The sequence below is a fragment of the Equus caballus genome, chromosome 1 (assembly GCF_041296265.1).
Source record: "Equus caballus isolate H_3958 breed thoroughbred chromosome 1, TB-T2T, whole genome shotgun sequence".
Lineage (NCBI taxonomy): Eukaryota > Metazoa > Chordata > Mammalia > Perissodactyla > Equidae > Equus > Equus caballus.
The window spans coordinates 170,090,075-170,107,306 of NC_091684.1; the positions used below are offsets into that span (position 1 = coordinate 170,090,075).

Here is a 17,232-nt window from a genome sequence, read left to right on the forward strand (position 1 = left end):
TAATAAGTATCAGAGCACAAATAAATTAAGTAGAGACAAAATTTTTAAAAAGTAGAGAGGATGAATGAAACTAAGAGCTAGTTCTTTGAGAGATAAACAAAACTGAAAAACACTGGGGGCCGGCCCTGTGGCCGAGTGGTTAAGTTCACGCGCTCCGCAGCAGGCAGCCCAGTGTTTCGTCAGTTTGAATCCTGGGCGCGGACAGGGTATTGCTCATCGAGCCACGCTGAGGCAGCATCCCACATGCCACAACTAGAAGGACCCACAACTAAGAATATACAACTACGTACCAGGGGGCTTTGGGGAGAAAAAGGGAAAAAAATAAAATCTTTAAAAAAGAAAAAAGAAAAGAAAAGCACTTAGCCAGACACACTCAGATAAAAATAAAGAAGATTTGAATAAATGAAACCAGAAATGAAAAAGGAGAAATTACAATTGATACCACCGAAATACAAAGGATTATAAGAGAACATACTATGAGAAGCCATATACCAAAAAATTGGATAACCTAGAACAAAATTCTTAAAATCATAAAATCTCCCAAAACTTAATCAAGACAAAATACAGAATTTGAATAGATCAATCACCACTAAGGAGACTGAAACAGTAATAAAATACCTCCCCAAAAATAAAAATCCAGGGCCAGACAGCTTCCCTGGTGAATTCTACCAAACGTTCAAAGAAGACCTAATACATATCTTCCTCAAAATATTCCAGAAAATTGAAGAAGACAGGAAGCTTATTAACTCCTTCTATGAGGGCAACATTATCCTGATACCAAAAGCAGAAAGGACAATACAAAAAAGGAAAATTATAGGCCAACACTGCTGATGAATATCAATGCAAAAATCCTCAACAAAATATTCACAAATCGAATACAAGTCAGTAAAAGGATCATAAACCACAATCAAGTGGGATTTATTACAGGGATGCAGGAATGGTTCAACATCTGCAAATCAATCAATGTGATACACCACATTAACAAAATGAAGAGTAAAAATCACATGATCCTCTCAATAGAGGCAGAGAAAGCATTCAACAAGATCCAACACCTATTTATGATAAAAACTCTCAATAAAATGGGTACAGAAGGAATGTTCCTCAACATCATAAAGGCCATATATGACAAACCGACAGCCAATATCATATTTAACAGTGAAAAACTGAAAGCCATTCCTCTGACAACAGGAACAAGACAAAGGTGCCCACTCTCGCCACTCTTATTCAACACAGTACTGGAAGTTTTGGGCAGAGCAATTAGGCAAGAAAAAGAAATAAAAAGAACCCAAATTGGAATGCAAGAAGTAAATTTCTTGCTCTTTGCATACGACATGATTCTAAATAAAGAAAATCCTAAAAAATCCACCAAAAAACTATTAGAAATAATCAACAACTACAGCAAAGTTGCAGGGTACAAAATCAACATACAAAAATCAGTTGCATTTCTATACAATAATAATTAACCAGCAGGAAGAGAAGTCAAAAATAAAATCCCAACAAAAAGAATAAAATATCTAGGAATAAGTTTAACCAAAGAGGTGAAAGACCTACACAATGAAAACTATGACATTATTGAAAGAAATCCAAGACATAAAGACATGGAAAGATATCCCATGCTCGTAGATTGGAAGAATAAACATAGTTAAAATTCCATATTACCTAAAGAGATCTACAGATTCAATACAGTCCCTGTCAGAATCCTAATGACACTCTTCATGGAAATAGAACAAAGAACACTAAAATTTATATAAAACAACAACAAAAAATCCTGAATAGCCAAAGCAATCCTGAGAAAAAAGAACAAAGCTGGAGGCATCACAATCCCTGACTTCAAAATATACTACAAACGTATAGTAGTTAAAACAGCATTGCACTGGCAGGATAACAGACACACAGTCAAGTGAACAGAATTGAAAGCCAAGAAATAAAACCACACATCTATGGACACTAATCTTCAACAAAGGAGCCAAAAACATACACTGGAGAAAGGAAAGTCTCTTCAATAAATACTGTTGGGAAAACTGGACAGCCACATGCAAAAGAATGAAAGTAGACCATTTTCTTGCACCATACACAAAATCAACTCAAATACATTAAATATTTGAATGTAAGACCTGAAACCATAAAACTCCTAAAAGAAAACATATACAGTACGCTCTTTGACATCGGTCTTAGCAGTATCTTTTTGAATACCACGTCCACTCAAACAAGGGAAAGAAAAGAAAAAATAAACAAACAGGACTACATCAGACTAAAAATCTTCTGCAAGGCAAAGGAAACCATAAACTTAAATGAAGAAAAAATCAACTGGGAGAAAGTATTTGCAAATCATATATCTAACAAGGGGGCTATTGTCAAAATATATAAAGAACTCATACAACACAATAACAAAAAAACAAACGATCAACAAATGGGCAGAGGATATGAACAGACATTTTTCCAAAGAAGATATACAGATGGCCAAAAGGTACATGAAAAGATGTTCAACATCACTGATTATTAAGAAAATGCAAATCAAAACTACAATGAAATTTCACCTTACACCCATCAGAATGGCTATAATTGGGCCGACCCCCTGGCTGAGTAGGTAAGTTCATGCGCTCCACTTTGGCAGCCCAAGGTTTCACCAGTTTGGATCCTGGGGGCAGACCTAGCACTGTTCTAGTTCTACTATGAGCTGGCATCCCACATAGCAGAACTAGAAGGACCTACAACTAGAATAAACAACTATGTACTGGGAGGCTTTGGGGAGAAGAAGAAAAAGAAAAAAAAGAAGATTGGCAACAGATGTCAGCTCAGGGCCAACCTTTGGAAAAAAATCAAACATAAAGAATGGCTATAATTAACAAGACGAGAAATAACAAATGTTGAAGAGGATGTGGAGAAAAGGGAACCCTCATACACTGCTGGTGGGAATGGAAACTGGTGCAGCCACTATGGAAAACAGTATGGAGATTTCTCAAAAAATTAAAAATAGAAATACCATACAATCCAGCTATTCCACTATTGGGTATTTATCCAAAGAACAAGAAATCAACAATTCACAGAGGTTTATGGATCTCTATGTTCATCACAGCATTATTTGCAATAGCCAAGACTTGGAAGCAACCCAAGTGCCCATCAATGAATAAATGGATAAAGAAGATGTGGTGTGTGTATATATATATATATATATATATAAACAGCAGAATACTACTCAGCCATAAAAAAGACAAAATCGTGCCATTTGCAACAACATGGACAGACCTCTAAGCTATTATGCTGAGTGAAGTAAGCCAGATAGAGAAAGATAAACATCGTATGATTCAATCATATGTGGAAAATAAACAAACACATAGCTAAGGAGAACAGATTAATGGTTGCCGGAGGGGAAGAATGGGGAGGAGGGCAAAAGGGGTAAGGGGACACATATATATGGTGACTGATATAACCTAGACAATTGGTAATGAGCAAGATGCAGCCTATACAGAAATTAATATACAAGAGGTAGACCTGAAATGTACACAATGTTATAAGCCAATATGGCCTCAATAAAATAATTTTTTTAAAAAAGAAAAGCAATAAAATAAAAGCAGATTTTAAAAGTGATCTTGAGGCACTAAAAACAAAAGCGTCTTAACCTCTTCATAAATATAAGTATTCTGACCATTTTTTATGCCTAATAGGCTTTTATATGACAGTAAAGTGACAAACTCAATGGGCTAAATATAAATAGATTCCCAAAAGACAAGTCATTCCTTTAAGAACATGTAAAGCCATCAGAATTCTATAAAAAAGTAAACTTCTGCTTTAAAAATAACATTGATATCTGAAAATAAAACTGGCTGCTGTGGAACATGAATGAGCTGCAGAACACAGGAGGAAACTGAATCCAAACTGTCAAGTACTCATCTGAGTCTACTCAAAGTTCTTGTTTGTTTGTTTTATAAGGAAAATAAAACAAACTATTTTAAGGTGTTGACCAGAGCTCATTCGTGAACACTAAACTGAGGAGCTGTACTAGTTTAGTTTCATAATTAGCGTAAAGGAAAACAGAATACTTGCCCACAATCTAATCTTTTCCAGAATATTATAAGCAATGAAAAGGAAACAGCAGAATTAGGTAAAGCAGCAATGTTTTGTACTTTCTTCTAAAAAGTGGTGGGGTAGGAAATATGAAAAAATATCTCAGGTAGATGAGATATTTACAGACATTTTGAAGTGTTAAATTGTTGTTGATGTTTCTGTTTCACAAACTTGCACAATTCACCTTTCCGAACAAAGTGAATAATACTCTTCAAGAAACCATTATAACAAAGAGCACCCATCTGACAGAATTAATATTTAAGATGCAAAAATGTTTAATTGGAAAAAAAATGTTTAACTGGTTGTTTTAAACTTGAAAAATTTGCTAATCTAAACAGTTACAAATGGTGGTTAGGCCATAATGTACCTGCCCCTGAGTCTTTGTTGGTCTCCTCAGAAGTAAATCCTGAGACTAGGATTCTAGCACAAGTAGTTAATTTAGGTAATGAAGAGAAGATTGACAGAAAAAAAGGAAACAAGGAAACAAGTTTTTATCATAAATAGGTGAACTAGGAACTAAAAGAAGGCCAATGTTATATTACTGAACTGTTGTGTGGAGAAAGGAAGGTTTGCATGCATGAGTGTGTGTGTGTGTGTGTGTGTGTGTGTGTGTGTGTGTGTGTCTATGTGTGTGTGTGTTGAGACAGAGAGAGAGAGAGGCAAACCTAAGGGTTTTGGATACTCATTTTGTAATTTAGCTGAAAGCTGGCCCAACAGATCAGTTAGGTCAGCAGAAGAACAAGCTGATTCCAGGTGCTGATTCCAGGCGCTGACTTATAGAGGTCCTCTCCTTGCTGGACCAAGAAGCTTCCATTGTTCCACAGTCAAATGGATGGTCCTTGCTTTCCTGTCCCTGTAAATGCATAGAGCTAGGTTCAGCAAACTATGACTAATGGGCCAAATCTGGCCTGCTGCCTGGTTTTGTATGGCAGTGAGCTAAGAATTTTTAGATTTTTTAATATAAATTTAAAATCAATATAAGAATCACATTCTGTGACACATGAAAGTTACATGAAATTTAAATTTCAGGGGATATGAAGTATTATTGGAATACAGAAATGTGCATTCATTTAGGTATTGTATATGGGTGCTTTCACAGAACAGCAGAAGTGAGTAATTGTGAGAGAGACTATATGTCCTGTAAACATAAAATATTTAAGAAAAAGTTTGCTGACCCCTGGTGTAGAGCATTACAGAAGCAGGTCCCTCTCTGCTAAAATGCTGGCTAGTGGGGTATAGTCCAAATACACACAGCTCCCAGTGGGATCAGGAGAGCACAGAGGATAGTGTACACCCTACTATCCATTGCTTGTGAAACCTTATTTTATATTTGCAGTGCTTATGTTAGTGGAATGTATGCCTCCTTTGCACAACAGAATGTATATTTGTGTGTATATGTGCATATGTGTGTGTGTGAGAGACAGAAAGAGTTTGTGTGTGTATTTGATTAATAGAATCATGAGATGATGTTGGAGAAGTTAAGAGGGGTCAAATCAAAGACTGTAGTTTGGAGATTTTATTCTATTCTAAGTCTATTGGAAAGCTAATTAAAGTCTGTGTTCAAGGGTAGGGACTGATCAGATTTTCTCTTTTGAAGAGTCTCTCTGGCTGTGGCATGGATAACAGGTTGCAGAGGCCAGGGTGGAAACATGAACCAATTAGGACAGTATCACAGTGGTCCAGGAGAGAAAAGATAACAGCTTGAACTAGAGAGAAGTGAGTGGTCATGAGACTTATTTTGGAGACAAACTAACAGAAATTGTGATGAATTAGATGTGAGGGTAAAGGAAAGGGAGGAAATATGACACTGACATAAGTTCCACCGGAAAAAAAAGAAAAAGAAAGAAAAGAAAAACATTCTTAACATATAATCCAAGGGGTCAATTGTTAGATTGTCGAGCAGATGATTACGCCTAAAACGAAATTTCAACAACACCAGCAAAACAACCCTGGTCAAAAATACCTAATAATTATTCGTAACAATTGTTGCTAATTGATCATGAGTTGGTACTAGATTTATAGACTTAATCTTTTGGGGAATCCATCAAGGAACTTTACACATAGCAGAATTCTTCCTTTGTGTCCTTGTTTTTATACATTAGCAATCAATCAGCTCATGTGACTCCAACATGACTGAAAACACACTTCAAAGGCCAGGATATGCTGCAAAAGAGGCTAAATGCCTAATGTCCTTGTTCATGAGTGAACTTGATACGGAGGGACCTTTAAAAAAATGTTAGGCTCTTCTACTGTCTGCTTTCAACTCCCCTTTATGAAATATAAATACGTGGTCTCAGAAATTTACTGGGTCCTAGACAAATGACTATAGAAGCAGAAAAGAAAAAGACATATAGGAAAAGCAAGTTCATAACGTAGGTTCCTAGCTTTTTTTCCCCCACCAACTGTGCAGTCCACTAAATAGGTTCTAGTCATACATATTAAAATAGAGTCTGGCAGACCTGTGGACATTTTATTGACTCCAAGCATCCCTCATGCCATGGGAATCAGGGAATCCTGAGTTTAAAATGACCCAGAAAGGATTTTAAAAGAATATCTATTGTGTTATAATTACTCCCCCAAGTCTCCTCTTCCCAACTCTGAAAATTGTATTCCTCCTCCAATTAAATGATTAAATGGGACAAAGTGATTTCTTCTGTTGAATCATCACCCTTCCTTTCCTCTGATAGTCTTTTGTTCTCCAGTTTCAATATCTCAGCTCCATCCTCTGTTACTCATTTTCCATACTTCTAAGCCCCTCTAAGTTGTTTTCCTCAAAATTCACTGCAATTTGCCCATGTACTTCTTAAATTATGAGACCCAGAACTTATGAAGAGTTCTCTGTCTGATCTCTTTAGACTCAAACAAGATTTTATCATTACCTCTATTTATATATTCATAGCTAGAGAGAAGTCAATGCCTGGCTTCAAAGCTTCAAAGGACAGGCTTACTCTCTTGTTAGGGCTAATGCAACTGGTGACTTTAAGTTGAAGCCAATGCTCATTTACCATTTTGAAAATCCTAGAGCCCTTAAGAATTATGCTAAATCTACCCTGCCTGTGCTCTATAAATGAAACAACAAAGCCTGGATGACAGCACATCTGTTTAAAAGATGGTTTACTGAATATTTTAAGCCCACTGTTGAGATTTACTTCCCAGAAAAAAAATTCCTTTCAAAATATTACTGCTCATTGACAATGCATTTGGTCACCCGAGAGCTCTGATCAAGATGTACAAGGTTAATCTTTTCATGCCTGCTGACACAACGTCCATTCTGCAGCCCATGGATCAAGGAGTAATTTTGACCTTCAAGTCTTATTATTTAAGATATATATTTTGTAAGGTTATAGCTGCCATAGATTTTGATTCCTCTGATGGATCTGGGCAAAGGAAATTGAAACCCTTCTGGAAAGGATTCACCATTCTAGATGCCATTAAGAACATTAGAGATTCATGGGAAGAGGTCAAAATATCAACATCAACAGGAGTTTGGAAGAAGAAATTGATTCCAACCTCATGGTTGACTTTGAGGCATCAAGACTTCAGTGGATGAAGTAATTACAGATCTGGTAGAAACATCAAGAGAACTAGGATTAGAAGTAGAGCCAAAAGATGTGATTGATTTGCTGCAATTTCATGATAAAACTTTCATGGATGAGGAGTTGCTTCTTATGGATGAGCAAAGGAAGTGGTTCCTTATGATGGAAACTACTCTTGGTGAAGATGCTGTGAAGACTATTGAAAGGACAATAATGGATTTAGAATATTGCATAAACTTAGTTGATAAAGGAGTAGCAGGAGGGTTTGAGAGGATTGACTTCAGTTTTGAAAGAAATTCTACTGTGGGTAAAACTATTAAACAGCATCGCATGCCACAGAGAAATCGTTCATGAAAGGAAGAGTCAATAGATGCAGCAGACCTCACTGTTGCCTTATTTTAAGACATTGCCACAGCCACTCCAACCTTCAGCAACAACCACTCTGATCAGTCAGCAGCCATCAACATCAAGGCAAGACCCTCCACCAGCCAAAAATTATGACTCGCTAAAGGCACAGATGATGTTTAGCATTTTTGGCAATAAAGTATTTTTTAATTAAGGTATGTGCATTGTTTTTTAGACATAATGCTATGGCACACCTAATAGACTACAGTATAGTGTAAACATAACTTTTATGTAAACTGGGAAACCAAAAATTTTGTGTGACTTGCTTTATTGCAATATTCCCTTTTTGCAGTGGCCTGGAACTGAACCCACAATATCTACAAGATATGCTGTATTTAATATTCTGATCCAAGGCTTAAGGCCAACTTATTCTTCAGCTTAGACCCAGGCCTCAACATCTTTCCCTTTTCCCCTAGAGGTTGAACCAATTTAGACCTCAGTTAAAGAAATACTTTCTGAGATCTGGCCAAAACTTTCTTATTGTTATCCCTAGATGAGGCCACTGGGAAAAACAGGGTAATCCAACAGGGTCAGAAACAAACCTTGGCTTGTTTATTAAAAAGTGTACACGGGACTGTAGCTCAGTGGTAAGGCCTGAGCGCACACACAGAGTGCTCTGGATCACCATCCCCAAGATGGGTTGTCGACAGAATAGCCACAGCTCAGAATGTGTTTGCTATATACTCTCCTTTAGAGACAGGAGTGTAGTTGGTCCTTCTCAAATCAGGAAAGACCATAGTGCCCTTTATAACTGCATGTAACTACTTTTCAAGCTGTTTAAGTGTTATGGCCATTGTGTGGGCTTCAAATAACTGCTATACTTGATAAAATTACCTTCCAACACTCATCCCATTTTAGAGGCCTTCTGAGATGCTTGGACGTGAGCATCACTGTGTTTGGCTTTGCTGCATACTTGCTCCTGCTGAAATGAGAGAACAAGGAGTTGAGGCTGACTGCATACTCCAGGAGAGAGAGACCTAAATTTGGACATCTGCCCTCCACCAGATTCTGTAATTCTCATACCACAGCTTCAGGTAAAGTGCAGTTCAGATTTCTTTGAGATGTATTTTTTACTTCTTTTTCACTCATCTAATCGTATATTGTATTTTCTCCATAAGTAAATGTAAATTAGAATAGCTTCCTCATAAGGGAAATTGGTTAGATTCTTGATTATATAACATAGTCTCCAGCATCAGAACTGGTCTAAATAAATGTTAGGTTATATGTATTTTATTTATAAATATATAAGTAAATATATTTAATAAGAATAATAATTTTTTACTGAAATTGAGATGTTTGCTGAACCACAAAACCACATGGGCTGGGAAAAAATCTATTCTATACCTTATTACTTATTCAAGTGACATATACCAGATTTCCTGACCCTGAATGTGGAACAGAAGAAAATATCAGGCAGTAAGAGAAGAACATTTTTCTACTAAAGAACATTTGGCAACAACATAGGAAAAAAATGTCAGTTACAGACAATAGACACATTTTCTTTAAGAGGGAGAAATCTAAAACAGCTCACTTACCTATTTTAAAGTAAGAGGAAGAGATTATAAAAGCCATTCCATAAAATCATTTAAGGATATGGACCATTAGGTACAGAAACAGACTGAGAGAGAAGACAGTAAAAAGCAGCGTGTGTCCACACATACACACATAAACACACACACACCCTTCAAGTGTGATACAAATTTAACAACACTAACAAAGCACAGGGAACAAAGCAGAGTGGATGAAGGAGACATAAAGAAAGATAAATGAAATGATTCAAAGAGAGAGGCAGCTTCGACGCAGTCGTCCTGAGGAGGCTCCTGTCATGGAGATCCTCCTGTTTGCTTGGACAGAGGGTGTATCCCCATAACAAATAAATTCCTTGTTGCCCTGCTTTTGTTTTCAGCAAACTGGAGATTCTAGTCTTTGCATTTTTTTTCACTGTTTTCCCTGACTACAAGCAATTGTTTCCTAATTGGTTACTATTAGGGCATGTCCATTAATTGAAACAATAAATATTTAATGAGCACAAATAATATACTAGACATCATCCTAGATTCTTGGAACACATCAGTGAGCAAAATAATGTCCTCCTCTTATATTCAGGTGGTTGAGATAGAAAATACGTACTAAGTTTATAATACAATGCCAGGTAGTGGCATGTGCTTCAAAGAAAACTGAAGCAGGATTGGGAAACAGAGTCGCAAAGATGGACTAAATTAGGGAAGGCCTCTCTGAGTCTCTGATTTTTACCAGAAATCTGAAAGAAGTGACAAATTAAGGGATGTGAATACTGTCAAGGGAAGGAGAGGGACATTCCAGGCCTTGATGAGAGCCACACTTGGCATCTAGTACAGTGTTCCCCTCTTATCCTGGGGGGCTACATTCCAAGACTCCCAGTGGATGCCTGAAACCAAAGATGGCACTGAATCATATATACACTATTTTTTTTCTATACATATATACCTATGATAGTTTAATTTATAAATTAGGCAGTGTAAGAGTTTAACAACAACTAATAAAAAAAATAGGACAATTATTAACAACATACCATACAAAAAGTTTCTGTAGATCTTAGCAAGCTCAGCATACAATTTTTTTTCTTTCCTTCTTAAATCAAGAATTTTCACCTCTTCTCTTAAAGAAAGCACTTTATGACTTCTCTTTAGCATATCCAATTGCCAGCATTACTCGTCTTGTGCTTTGGCACCATTATTAAGTAAAATAAAGGTTTCTTGAACACATGCACTGCCATACCCCAAGAGGCGATCCAGCAACCGAGAGGGCTACTAAGTGACTAAAAGGCAGGTAGCAGACACAGCATGGATTTGCTGGACAAAAGGAAGATTCATGCCCCAGGCAGGACAGATCAGGATGGGGCAAGATTTCATCATGCTACTCAGAATGGCATGCAATTTAAACTTATAAATTGTTTATTTCTGGAATTTTCCATTTAATATTTTCAGATTGTGGTTTACTGTGGGTAATTGAAACCACAAAAGTGAAATTGCAGATAAGGGGGGACTACTTTATCAGCACAGCTGGAGTGGCGTTAGTAGAGGGAAGAATGGTGGGAAATGTGGGCATGGGGGAAGGCCTCATTGGCCATATAAGTTGTGGTAAGGAATTTGGGGTTTACTTTGCATGTTTAAAGGATTGAGAACAGGTAGATGAGATGATCAGATTTTTGAAAAACTATCAGTCTAGCTAACGGGTGGGTAATAGTCTCTAACCTATAAAAAACGGAAACAGGCAATTTAAGAGGTTTCTGTAGTAGTTTAAGTGAGAATTTCATGGTAGCATTGACCAAGGTGAAAGCTGATGGGAATGCCAAAAATTGTTCAGATTCCGAATGTTTGGAACATGATGCCTGGAGGCTTTGTTGATGGTTTGGATGTAGAGTACTGAGAAGGGTGGTAAGGTGTGGCCGAAGTTTGTGGCCTGTGCAACTGAGTAAACGGAGGTGTCATTTAATGATAATGCTGAAAATCTTTAAGTAATCTAAAACTATGCTGCTAACTGAATTGTAAAGAAATTGAGAGAATATCTTAATGAGAAAACTTCTGTAGAGTCATTTGTAACATGGTAATGTCTTGTTATTGCAGTTTCAGGAAAGAAGAAATGAAAAGCCCAGGAGGGAATAATCACTCTGACCCTGTGACTGAATTCATTCTTCTCGGATTCCCTTGTACCTGGGAGACTCAGATCCTCCTCTTCTCACTCTTCTCTGTGATCTATTTCCTGACGGTAACGGGAAACCTGTGCATTATCTGTACAGTGTGGTGTGTCCACCATCTCCACACCCCCATGTACATCCTGCTGGCCAATTTTTCCTTCCTAGAGATTTGCTATGTTACTTCTACTGTCCCCAATATGCTAGCCAATTTTCTCTCTGAGAGAAACTCCATTTCCTTCTCTGGCTGCTTCCTCCAGTTTTACTTCTTCTTCTCCATGGGCACCACTGAGACCTTCTTCTTGTCTGCCATGGCCTTTGACAGGTACCTCGCTATCTGCAGGCCCCTGCACTACCCCACTGTCATGACAGTTCAACGCTGCATCAGAATGGGAGCCTACTGCTGGATATGTGGCTTCTCCTGTTTTCTCCTCCCAGTTTATCTCATCTCTCAGCTTCCTTTTTGTGGCCCTAATACTATTGATCACTTTTTATGTGACCCAGGACCCCTTATGAAGCTTTCCTGTGTGCCAGCTCCTGCCACTGAGATCACCTGTGCCATCTTTAACTCAGTCCTAATTTTCTCCACTTTCCTCTTCATTACCAGCTCCTACACCCTGGTGATCAGAGCTGTGTTGAGGGTCCCCTCAGCAGAAGGCCGGCGTAAGACATTCTCCACATGTGGCTCCCATCTAGCCGTGGTGTCCCTGTTCTATGGCTCCATCATGGTGATGTATGTGAGCCCAACAGCAGGCAATTCAGCAGGGATTCAGAAAATTGTAACTTTATTTTATTCTGTGATGACTCCACTTTTCAATCCCTTGATCTACAGCCTTCGGAATAAGGAGATGAAGGAGGCCCTGAGAAAACTTTTTAGGGTTATAAGATTGGGTCAAAGACAGCCTCTGAAGAACTAGAATCCACAGATACGTATGACATACAGAGATATAAAATTATAGGAGGTTAATGTTCTTAAGTAAATTTGAAAGTAAGTAAATTTGTTCCCTATATTCCCCGGAATATTTTTAAGGATGCATTTCAGTGAAGCAAATAGTAAATAAGATCTTACCATAACTTGCATAAATCATTCATACTAGGCTTTATTATATTAATATTCCTGTGTGTATAGCATGGAAACAGGAAAATGTCAGACATTCTCGGGCATTTTGAAGGAAAAAACATAAATAACCCAGAAGTCAACTGGTCAGCTCCTATCCTTTGCAAATTTAGGTAAATTTGCCTCTGAGTCCCTGTTTCATAGTAATTAGATGTCGGGAGTCCCCACCACTGTCTCCCTACACACACACATACATAAACACACACACACGCACACACCATACAAACATGTTCATGAATGCTTCTCCTCTCCCAATCGTGAATCCACCAGCTGTCTTATTTTGATCACAACAATCTGGATGTGAGAGCCATTCCTTTCAATATTTTACCCAAAACCAAACTCAATCCAGCTTAGTGTAGGTTTATTAACTTGACTACAGGTCAGAGTTAGGGAAAATCAGAGGAAAGGCCACCGTGCTGAACACCCTTTCAATCTCTCATATTATACCTGGTTCTGCCTCTTTTTCTTCCTTCCTCATCTTCTTTCCACTACCCACAAGAGTGACCAGAACATCTTTCCTTTCTTATTCAGAATAATTTTGACCATATGAAGGCCCTTTGGGGTTTGAGATTCTTCCTCAAGTGGGCTTGTCAAAAAATTTCTTCTCAGCCAACCTAATTCTCAAACAGGATCTTATCTGGAGAAAATAGCTTTCTCCAACTGGTTACTTTTTGGGTTGCGTTAGGTTCTTATAACTTAATATATTCCTTCTTTATCTTTGTACCACAGGAGCACTTAATGCAAAAGAATAAATTACTGAAACAGAACAGAGGTGAAACCTGGAAACTAGATTACCTGGAAAAAACTTAATGAAACAACAATAACTCATATTTTAAGTGCTTTATTATTTTTAAAATGCTTTTCTCCCTGTACGTATTAGAACGAATACTAGCGATGTAGAGAGGACAGTGTGTGTGAGTCTGAGGATAGAAATAAGATAGTATGGCCAATGTCTGAAATGAAGTATGTTACTCCAGTAAATTTTCAAAGTGGCCTGAAATTATCATATTGCATCTTAGTAAATAAGTCTTACTCTAAGAGGGCACAATCTCATCTACTAATGAAATTGTGCACAGTTCCATAGGAGCACAAAAAACAAGATTCACTTGTGCATGCCAACTTCTCCTTCCTGGAGATCTGCTATGTCAACTCTGACATGCCCAACATGCTGACCAACTTCCTCTCCCAGACCAAAACCATCTCCTTTGCTTGGTGCCTGCTCCAGCTGTACTTCTTTTTCTCACTGGACACAACCAAATGCTTATTTCTCTCCATCATGGCCTATGACGGGTTCCTGGCAACCTGCCAACCCCTACACTACCCAGCTATCATGACTACTAAGTTCTGTAGCAGCCTGGTCATCTTTTGCTGGGTTTTCTCTGGTTTCTGATCCCAGTGATACTCATTACCCAGCTACCATTTTGTGATCCAAATGTGATTGATGACGTTCTGCATACCTAGGTCCTCTGCTGGTCCTGGCTTCAGCCTGCATCCCAATCCCAGGGACTGTTCTTATATGTGGCACCACGAGCTCCCTCCTCATCTTTGCCACTTTTTTCTACAGTATTGGTTCCTACACCCTGGTGCTGAGGGTCATGATGCAGGTGCCCTCAGTTACTGGCCAGAAGAAGGCCTTCTTCACCTGCTCCTCACATCTGGCCATCGTGTTTCCATTCTATGGCTCTGTCATGATGACACATGTGATCCCAAGGTCAGGACAAGAGGAGGACATGCAGAAGCTCACAACTCTGTTCTACTCAGTTTTGACCCCTCTTTTCAACTCCATGATCTATAGACTACAGAATAAAGAAATGAAGAATGCCTTGAAGAAAGTTCTAGGAGGTTCCTAAAACTGCTCTGTGATGTTGGTGAGTTATTCCCAGATGTGTTTAGACTGTGACCTTCCTGTTAATGAACAGCTGGGAAACTAGCAAGTAGATGTGAATTTTTTGAAGAAGGCAGTTCAAAATCCTAAATGCCAGATCATCAGTGAAGACTTTCCCCAGGCACAATTAATTGCCTCTTCCATAGCACATTACTTGTACTTCTATTTAATATGTCATTCATTTTTTTCTTGTATTACAGTTAGCTGTTCACAAATCTTTCTCCACATGCCTCCCCATACTTATTAGATTGTGAATTTTTTAAGAGTAGCATTCTGTGCTTTATTAATTTCTGTAACTCCATAACCCAACACAATGCCTAACACAAAAACATCCATAATGTCAATTTAAATAAAACAAATATATTTGTTCATATTTCCTCACTATATTCTATCTTTTTTGGGCGGTAGTGAGGAAGATTGGCCCTTAACTAATATCTGTTGCCAGTCTTCCTCTTCTTTTGCTTGAGGAAAATTGTCCCTGAGCTAACAGCTGTGCCAATCTTCCTCTATTTCTCATATGTGGGATGCCGTCACAGCATGGCTTGATGAGCTGTGTGTAGGTCCGTACCCAGGATCTCAACCCACGAACCCTGGGCCACCAAAGCGGAGTGCATGAACTTAACCACTATGCAACCAGGCCAGTCCCCAGATTCTATCATTCTTGACAGCCAGAACAGTGTCTAAAGAAATTATACAAACTCTGTAACAATCTGTATTTTATATGTGCTATGAATGAAATGAAAAGAATTTTCCTAGACAAATATGAGGTTTTCTTGAACTGGTTGGACCAATCATTAAATGATAAATCAAATCAATGGAAAAATCTCCTCAGATGAAAGGTAAAGTCTAAGATATTACCTGGCACTGTACTAGCCTTTGGAGTGACCCAGATTAGCAATATTTCTTTCCTATCCTCAAAAAGACCACAACCCAGTGATGGAACTAAACTTTTCTAATCCTTTTTTTTTTTTTCGCTCTGTAACAGCTTGACTGAAATATACCATAAAAATACCATAAAATTCACCCTTTCAAAAGTGGACAATGCAGCATTTTTTAGTTTATTACATAGTTGTGCAATCATCACTGCTAACAAATTTTAGAATATTTTCTATCACCTCAAAAAGAAATCCCATTCCCATTATCAGTCACTCCCTACTCCCGTCTCCCTTCAGCCCCTGACAACCACTAATCTACTTTCGGTCCCTATGGATTTTGTCTATTCTGGGAATTTCATATAAATAAAATCATACAATGTGTGGCCTTTTGTGCTAGCTTCTTTCACTTTGCATACTGTTCATCCATGAACAACTCATCTATGTTGTAGCATGTGTGAGTACTTCATTCCTTTTATTGTCAAATAATATTCTTTTGTATGGAAATACCACATTTTGTTTATGCACCAATCAATTGGTGGACACTTGGGTTGTTTCCACTTTTTGGCTACTATGAACATTGATACTATGAATATTCATGTACACATTTTAATGTGAACACATGTATTCATTTCTCTTGGATATATACCCATATTAGTCCATAGAGGCTACCATAACAACATACCACAGGCTTGGTGGCTTAAACAATAGAAATTTATTTTATCACAGTTCTGGGGGGCTGGAAGTCCAAGATCTAGGTGCCAGCAGAGTGGGTGTCTGGTGAAGCCTCACTTCTTGTCTTACAGATATCTGCCTTCTCACTGTGTCTTTACATAGTGTTTCCTCTATGTTGCAGGGAGAGGGAGAGACAGAGAGACAGAGAGACAGAGAGAGAGAAAGAGAGACAGAGAGAACAGGGGTGTTTCTTCCTTTTCTTTTAAGGACAACAGTCCTATTGGATTACGGTCCCACCTTTGTAACTTCATTTAACCTCAATTACCTCTTTAAAGGCCGTCTCCAAATACAGTTACATTGGAGGTCAGGCTTTCAACATATGAATTTTGGAGGGATGCAATTCAGTCCATAACAATACCTGAGTGAACTTGCTAGGTCATATGGTAACTCTTTCAAAGAACTGCTAGACTGTTTTCCAAAGTTGCTGCGCTGTTTTATAATGCTACCTACAATTACGTGGGTTTCAAATTCCCCACATTCTGGCCACACTTGTTATTCTCTCTATATATTTATTTATTAGCCATTCTAGACAGTACAAAGTAGTATCTCACTGTGGTTTTGGTTTGCATTTTTCTAATGATTAATAATATTAAGCATTTTTTCATGTAATTATTGACCATTCATGAATCATCTTTGAATAAATGTCTATTCAAATTCTTTGCCCTATTTTTCATTGGCTTAGTTCCTTATTTTTCATTGTTGTTGAGTTTTAAGAGTTTTTAAAATATTCTGGATACAAGTCTTTTATCAGATATATGATTTGCAAATAATTTCTCCCATTCTGCCATTCTCTGGGTTGCTTTTCCCTTTTCTTGGTGACATTTGCAGCATGGACATTGTTTATTTTGATGAAGTCCAATTTATTTTTATGTTTGTGTCTCTTGTTCTTTTGGTGCCATATCTAAGAAACCATTGCCTAAGCCAATATCACAAATGTATATGCC

The 17,232-nt window shown here is 37.9% G+C and overlaps 1 protein-coding gene, 1 long non-coding RNA gene and 1 pseudogene across 3 annotated transcripts in view; 2 read left to right on the forward strand and 1 right to left on the reverse strand.

Annotated features, from left to right (window-relative positions):
- The window catches only part of LOC138918371 (uncharacterized), a 73,445-nt gene that overhangs the window by 8,500 nt on the left and 47,713 nt on the right, over positions 1 to 17,232 (reverse strand). Inside the window, exons 2-3 of one of the 2 annotated variants that reach the window (XR_011427700.1) lie at positions 8,841 to 8,928; positions 4,317 to 4,918 (exon numbers count right to left, since the gene is read on the reverse strand). This is a non-coding gene — a long non-coding RNA (uncharacterized lncRNA). Of the gene's footprint in view, positions 1 to 4,316; positions 4,919 to 8,840; positions 8,929 to 17,232 lie in introns of those variants that run through there. The other variant, XR_011427699.1, reaches the window with a different exon arrangement.
- On the forward strand, positions 11,628 to 12,596 carry OR11G11 (olfactory receptor family 11 subfamily G member 11). The gene has a single exon (XM_070243154.1). It carries the CDS (start codon positions 11,628 to 11,630, stop codon positions 12,594 to 12,596), a length of 969 nt encoding a protein of 322 aa, XP_070099255.1.
- OR11J19P (olfactory receptor family 11 subfamily J member 19, pseudogene) lies at positions 13,911 to 14,646 on the forward strand (annotated as a pseudogene).

Bases quoted from the DNA above. Each gene is read 5' to 3' on its own strand.
- OR11G11 (XM_070243154.1), top strand. From the start codon at position 11,628: ATGAAAAGCCCAGGAGGGAATAATCACTCTGACCCTGTGACTGAATTC.